Raw genomic sequence first — 7,453 nt, 5'->3', positions numbered from 1 at the left:
ATACTGCTGCAGACTGCAGAGATATGATTTCCTGCGCAGATCCATCTGAAAGTAGACAGAAGGCATAGACTAAACCATGAAGAAAATAATAACCTAATGGAGAACGTCTAAAAGTATCCTAGCAGCTGCAATAGCAATTGCTCCCCAAAACACCACTAGTGAAAACATAGTGCTTGATAAGGATCACCTCGCTAGTCCATTTCAAACTGCTGATCTTGCAATCACTACAATGGAAACAAGTGAACCTAGTAAAAGAGGCAGAGGGTAACACAAAAATATATTATTCAACGACAAAATGATGTAGATCTTTGTATTAATGCTCTACCAATCAAGATAAATTAAATTTGAATTATAGTTATATCTATTATCCGAGTAGTAATTTAAAAACCTTAATAAAAGTAGTAAAGTACATTATCAATGGTATATGGTAAATGATCCAGGAATTTTAAAATTCCACAATTTTCTTATTTTAATTGAAAAAAAAAAAAAAAAACAACCTTTGCAATAGTAACATATTTCAGATGATTTAGAAAGAAAATAAAAAATAAACGATTAACAAAACTTTTTAATATATATAAGAAATTAGTACTCCAAACCTGAAAAATGACGAATAGATATTAAAAAAAGGCCTGAAATAAATGAAAATAGAATGCCAAATTTATTAATTTGTTGAGAAGAGAAAAGAGAGCGTTACTTATTGGTTCGATAAAGACAGATAATTTGACTTTCCCGATTTATTTGGTGGCCGCCTCCTTTTTTTTTTATTATTATTATTATTCCCTATCGATTTCATCATCATCCTTCTTCCTTCTTCCTCTGCTTCTTGATTTCTCCATCGATCTCATCGCAATAATACAATAATAAAACTCTCTTTAGATTCTTGCAAAAATCATGGAGGATCATCATCATCATGAATGGAAGAAGGATTATTTGTTCTGATAAAAGAGACAGAGACGGATAATCACGACGGAGGGGGTGGAGAGAGAGATCGACAAATCGGAGAAATGAAGGGGATGATTCCTTCCGCCGCTAAACTCCGTTTCCGATCTTCTTCAATCGATTCGTATTGCTTCGCTCATGAGGCTTTCTCCGATTGTATCATCATCATCTCCGTCTTCTCCGTCCATTTCTTATAGCCCATTCTTTTTTTCTTCTTCCTGTAATAATAATAATCTCCCTTCCTCGATCTCTTTTTTTTTTTTTCCTTTCAATTGTAATCTCACCTCAAAACCTCCTCTCCGCTCCCTTCATTTGTTTCGATTGGTTTGTTTGTTTTGTTTGTGCATACACATATATGGCTTCTGGTTCTGGATTTTTAGGTCAAATATCTTCCATGGAAGAGGCTGATTTCGCCGAGAAAGATCCTTCTGGCCGTTACATCAGGGTACACTCACCGTTTTCTCCTCTCTCATTCTCGTTTTGTTGAGTTTTGAATCTTTCAATTATGAGGAAAATGATCAGAACGTTTGAATGACTTAGCCAATAGCAATGTGTTTCGGTTACTGATATATGCGTTTCAAATTTTAATCTATGTTATTGTTACACATACATTTGGAACAATCAACTTTAAGATCATGTTGCATTGTTGTTATGGATAGTATATATGGTGGAAAACAAAAGAGTGATTCATCCTTTTTTTTGTTCCATTCTTCAGTATGATGATGTCCTGGGGAGAGGAGCTTTCAAGACTGTGTATGGTTCCTACACCCTATGCTTTTATGTTTTAGTTGCAAAGGAAAATTATTCTGATTTGTTTGTTAACTCTCCGATATATATATATACCAGATATAAGGCGTTTGACGAAATAGACGGGATTGAAGTTGCTTGGAACCTAGTTAGCATTGAGGATGTAATGCAGATGCCTGGTCAACTTGAAAGGCTTTATTCTGAAGTTCATCTACTAAAAGCTCTAAAACATGAAAACATCATCAAACTCTTCTACTCTTGGGTTGACGAAAAGAACAAGACTATTAACATGATCACTGAGCTTTTCACCTCTGGTAGTCTCAGGCTGTAAGTATCTATCTCCTCCTCACTTCTCTTCTGTTATTATGATCCTTCGTTTTTTGTTTTCTTCTCATCACCACTTCTTTCGATGCGCGAAGATACCGTAAGAAGCATAGGAAGGTCGATCCCAAGGCCATCAAGAACTGGGCAAGGCAGATTCTCAAAGGCTTGAACTATTTGCATTCTCAGACTCCTCCTGTTATTCACCGTGACCTTAAGTGTGACAATATATTTGTCAATGGAAATACTGGAGAGGTCAAAATTGGAGATCTCGGACTCGCAACTGTTCTGCAGCAACCCACTGCACGAAGTGTGATAGGTAATACACCATAAAAACATCCTCCTTCCTAGACCCTTGAAAAATCTACTCTAGCTGACAATTTTTGAGCGCATTCAGGTACTCCTGAATTCATGGCGCCTGAGCTGTATGAAGAGGAATACAATGAGCTTGTGGACATCTATTCTTTTGGCATGTGTATGTTGGAGATGGTAACCTGTGAATATCCATACAACGAGTGCAGAAACCAGGCTCAAATTTATAAAAAGGTCACCTCGGTAAGTCTTCCACGATCTTGACTTTCCATCACAATTATATGTTGAAATTGGGCTCCCCTTTGAAACTTTGCATTCGCAGGGTATAAAGCCTCAATCTCTCAACAAAGTTGATGATCCTCAAGTTAGGCAATTTATAGAGAAATGTCTTCTTCCTGCCTCTTTAAGACCAACTGCTCTAGATCTCTCGAAGGACCCGTTTCTTGCAAGAGATGGGTGCAAGGACTCTGCTCTTCTTGCTTCATCAAGCACAGCATCTAAACCTGTGAGACCACCACACCATGAACATCTTCCCATGGATGTGGATCAAAACGAGAATAGAAGTGTCTCCAGTGGCTCCTCTCGTAAAAGCAATGAAGACTACTCATGGTGCCAAACGATCGAACTTCAGAGGTTTGCAGAGAATAAAGAGTTCAGGTTGAGAGGAGAGAGGAGTGATGATGTCACAGCAGCAATGCTTCTGCGTATTGCTGGCTCATCTGGTTCGTTTTCTATAACAAATATCTTCTATCCAGACTCAATCTTCTCACAGTTTTCATTTGCTGAATCAACTGAATGTCCTAATACAGGTAAATGTCGAATCGTACACTTTGCATTCTATCTGCACTCTGACACAGCTAAGGCAATCGCTGAGGAAATGGTTGAGGAACTGCATCTAACAAGCGAAGAAGTTGTTGTGATAGCTGATATGATAGATGACTTGATGATGCAACTTAACTCTGACCGAACCTCGTCGCATCATAATCAGAACTCTCCACATGTAGCCCATGACGATCATGAAGCAGCAAATCAGCAAACTGTGAACTCGAAAGATGAAGAAGCTGCTGGGCAATCAATGAAGTCAGACATATCCGCAGACTATTACTTACCCTTCTCTTCAAACAACGCAAACGCTGCCATGGAGGCTGGTCGAGATGCAGAGTCGATGAACTCGTTTCTGGATTCTTGCTCAATGATGTCAACCATCTACAATCTTTCCATTTCAGACAATGACTACCCAGAAGACCTCAAGACGGAACTGAACCTGATCGAGTCACAGTTTAACCGGTCCTTCCAAGATCTACTGAAACTGAAAGAGGATGCTATAGAGAACGCAAAGCGGAAATGGATCACGAAAAAGCAAAAAGCTGTGATCATCTCCTGATTTTGATATTTACTCTTCTTCCCCTGAGATTGGTGTTACATTACTTTTGGTGTTTGGATATATTTGATTTGATGTAAAGAATTTTTTTTACTTAAACAAACTAANAAAAAAAAAAAAAAAAAAAAAAAAAAAACTGTTAAAGAAGAAGCTAACATTTATTTAAAAGGTAGACAGATTTTGCACATAATCGTTCCAGAGATTAGATGCGATCTCATCTCTTAGCCTTAAACTATCTCCAACTTCTTCTGGTGGAAACCCATGTTCATGCCCCTCTATCTCCTCCTCTTGTAAAGCCGCCACTCCTCTATCTTCTCCTGCTTCCTGCATAGTCTCTTCTTCAAACATTCTAAACACCATGTCATCTGGTTTCTCCAAGCGGACGTAGTTGTGCAATGCACAAGCCGCAATCACCAGCTTCACTTGTGTTTGCAGAGGATACGGTGGAGCTGATGTCAGAATCGGAAACCGTTCTTTCAAAGCTCCAATAGTCCGGCGACTAGCTCGATGCAACAACTTGTGTCGCTCATTGAACATTTCCTTTGCTTCTTCTTCTCCTGAGTTGGTTGAGACACCGTGATAGGGAGCGATAAAGCCAGGAAGATTCGTGTACTTGTGATCTACAATGTAGTATTTGCCTTGAGGGACTTGTAACTTGTTACGCCGAGTCAAAGCTGCACTGAGAACTTGTTGATCAGAAGCTGAACCTTCCCAACCAGCTAATACGTAACGAAACCTAAGATCGAAGGAAGAAGCTGCAAGAACGTTCTGAGTAAGAAGTCCACTGCAGTTCCGAAACGGACCTTGCTCGTCGACTCCAACCATAACAGGTATATGAAAGCTATCAACAACACCAACACAGTCATTGAAATAAGGATAGAATCTAGGATCATCATCATCATCCTCTAAGGTATCAGAATCCGGATTGGATTGAAACAAATCAACAGAGATTGCAATAACTGCATTCAGAACATTGTTGAAGTGGCGGCTAATGGTTTCACCAGAGTAACAGAAGAGTTCTTGAACAGCTCGGGTTCGAAGATTATGACCAATGATGAACAGAAAGATTGCTAACTGTTCCTCGATCTTGATACGGTTAGTGTGACGCAATAAGCCTCTGGTCTGAAAGAGATCACAGAGCTTATAGAAGACAGGCTTGTCCATTCGGAAATTCTCAAAACATTGTTCGTTTGGACCATTGAGGATTTGGTATACGAACTTGTTACCATCTGGGATTGGAGTAGCAGCTTCTTCTTTGTCTGCTTCGCCTGAGATCGCCATAGATTCTTCTTTAGCGACGCAGCTAAACAATCTCGATCTCGGAAACTATCTGAAAGCGAAATTAAGAGAGAAAGAATTAAAAGTGAAATATCTCAGATCATAGCGATCGTTTACTGCCCTCCATCTGTTCGACGATATGTCCTCTTTCTTTTTTTTCTTTTTTTTTTTGGGGTAAAGATCAATTTAAAAGTTGATTTTCTTTTTCTTTGTCAAATAAAGTTTTATTTTTTATAAATTATGAAACTTAATTATTCAAATGCTTTTTGACCAAAGATAATATATTTTGTAATTAAAAATTCTATAAACCTTGAAGAAAATGAATCACATAGGTTTTGATTTTTGAAAATATGATTCCATTCAAAGAAAAAATCATTCAATGGGTTTCTCAGCTCACTCAATGAAAACAGAAATTGTAGAACAAAATCCTCTCTCTCTCCCTCTCTCAATGGGGTTAATGGGCAAAATGATTATGTGGTGCTGAGTCAGAGAGTGAGGGCGGTTCGAGCCATGGATAAAGCGCCGTCGTAGGATTGGTTTCCCCCGATAAAGCCACTCATGTGGACGAAGACACAACCGGGAATCTCAGCAGCTTTAGAGAGTTCTTCATCCCTAAGGCCTCTCCATTTCTCAGGGAGAGGCTTTCGGTTCTCAAACCTGTCTGGTGCGACCGCCACTGCTTGAACTCTCCACTGCTTTGCTCGCTCATCCTGTTATATTTTTTTCACATTTCATACCAGTTTTAGAGACCTATTATTTGATGACAGGTGGTTCTATCTTAAAAGGTTGGTGTACCTGGTAGATGACGTATTTGATGAGAGGCTCAATCTTCATTTCTTGTTCAAGCTCGAACAAATGAAGCTTCCACTGCTCACAAGAGAACCAGAGTTATAATCTTAACACTCCAAATAGTACTGGCATCGATAAGAGGAATCGAGGTATTGAAATACTTACAGGGCAGAATTTATTCAATATCATGATCTCACCACTGGGGTCTGTCTTGAATCTTTCTTCAAGGCACTGAATCACAATTGATCGAGCCGGTAACCATGATCTTGCATGAAACTGGACACTCTACAACACAATGTAAAAGAAGCTACCATAAGCTTTATATTTGTTTATGAAACATGTTATGTCTCTAGGAAACTAACATTGCAATGGAGACATAGAGAAAACTAATAAGCACATAGAGTGTTTATATAAAAGAGAACTTACTTCGAGGAACTCTTTTCCAGCTAGAGCCATTGCACGCTGGAAAGCTTCATTCTCCTTCTCTTGTGACTGGTCAGGGTCAATCCAATCCAGATTTAATCTTCCAACCCTTGGGGAGAGATGTGTGTTGTTCACATATCGTGGAGGCTGATCTGTATCATACCGATTTATTCCATTGTCCACAGCATCAATTGCCTGTCAATATTAAGCAACATAACGTCATCAAAACAAACAAGAATTGATATCCATATGAAGAATAACCAATAATGCACTAAGAGCAAGCCAACAACGATAAACGGAAACTAAAATTTGAGTTGGATATAGAAAATCTGCAATCACCTCCATGAAGCTCTTGTAGACAGCTAAAAACAACCGAAGAACATCAGGGTGGTCTTGATCAACATTAAGCTCCTTAGCTATGATCTCCTTACCAAAATGCTGAAGTATAACCAACAACAACAACAGTCAGAACTTAAAAATTGAAATCTTAAGGAGAGTTACAGCAAACAAACACCATGGTGTAGCTTTTTTTTATAACCTTGTAAACAAGACCAGCACTACTGAGCTTAGTGTTGAAGCCATGTCCAAACACTTCTTCAAAACCTTTCTGGTGATGATCATAACGGTCATGCTCCGGATCATAAACACCTCCAACATCAAGCACTGCATCAAGTTCTGCCAATATCTACAAGTAACATACAACAAAGGAGAATCTTATTTCAAATTGACCATCAAAAAACCCTAAATTCCAAAATCTGAAGCAGGCGATTTCTAGCAACTAATCAATGACTCATTTCCTAAACAGTCTGAGGATTATTTTTGTGTTACCTTCGGGTCACGAGAACGGACGATATCAGCGCCGGAGAATTTATCGACGAGGCGAATCATGAAGCAGCCGAGAGCTTCGTCGCAGTGAAAGCTTCCATTATGAGTACCAACTTTCTTGACAGAAAGCTCTGAAGGAGAAGGAGAGGTAGCGGTAGAGTAAACCCTAACGACGCTTGAAGGAGCCATTGTTGCTGCTGCTACGAGAGGAGGAAGACGAAGTTGGAACCAGGACAAGTTTCTGATTAAACCTTTCGTTACCGGAAACATCTCACGAAATCTGATACAATGTCAAATGGGCCTCTTCCACCTTTTTATACGACCCTTCATAGTATAGGCCCATGGGCCTCTTAAGTTTCTTTTGTTTTTTTTCCTTAATTTGCATTTCATGTTACCAAATTTTTACAAAGTCATCAAATTCAAATACAGGTTAAAACG

General features: G+C 39.0%; 3 protein-coding genes across 3 annotated transcripts; 1 reads left to right on the top strand and 2 right to left on the bottom strand.

Moving 5' to 3' along the window:
• LOC104729660 (serine/threonine-protein kinase WNK8) lies at positions 761-3,793 on the top strand. Its single transcript, XM_010448624.2, has 8 exons — positions 761-1,159; positions 1,320-1,384; positions 1,655-1,692; positions 1,786-2,013; positions 2,106-2,326; positions 2,405-2,562; positions 2,642-3,041; positions 3,129-3,793. The coding sequence occupies exons 1-8, from the start codon at positions 1,078-1,080 to the stop codon at positions 3,701-3,703; spliced, it is 1,767 nt and encodes a 588-aa protein (XP_010446926.1). The 5' UTR covers positions 761-1,077; the 3' UTR covers positions 3,704-3,793.
• LOC104754169 lies at positions 3,863-4,981 on the bottom strand. Its single transcript, XM_010476310.1, has one exon. The coding sequence runs from the start codon at positions 4,979-4,981 to the stop codon at positions 3,863-3,865; it is 1,119 nt and encodes a 372-aa protein (XP_010474612.1).
• Positions 5,295-7,312, bottom strand: LOC104729651 (UPF0160 protein-like). The gene is made up of 7 exons (XM_010448613.2): positions 7,019-7,312; positions 6,729-6,875; positions 6,530-6,628; positions 6,194-6,385; positions 5,933-6,052; positions 5,774-5,845; positions 5,295-5,688 (listed from the first exon to the last, which is right to left on the bottom strand). Exons 1-7 carry the CDS (start codon positions 7,283-7,285, stop codon positions 5,464-5,466), a joined length of 1,122 nt encoding a protein of 373 aa, XP_010446915.1. The 5' UTR covers positions 7,286-7,312; the 3' UTR covers positions 5,295-5,463.

Source organism: Camelina sativa, chromosome 2, assembly GCF_000633955.1.
Source record: "Camelina sativa cultivar DH55 chromosome 2, Cs, whole genome shotgun sequence".
Lineage (NCBI taxonomy): Eukaryota > Viridiplantae > Streptophyta > Magnoliopsida > Brassicales > Brassicaceae > Camelina > Camelina sativa.
Note: the sequence above shows the minus strand (reverse complement) of the source record. Positions and strands in the feature narration are given on the sequence as shown.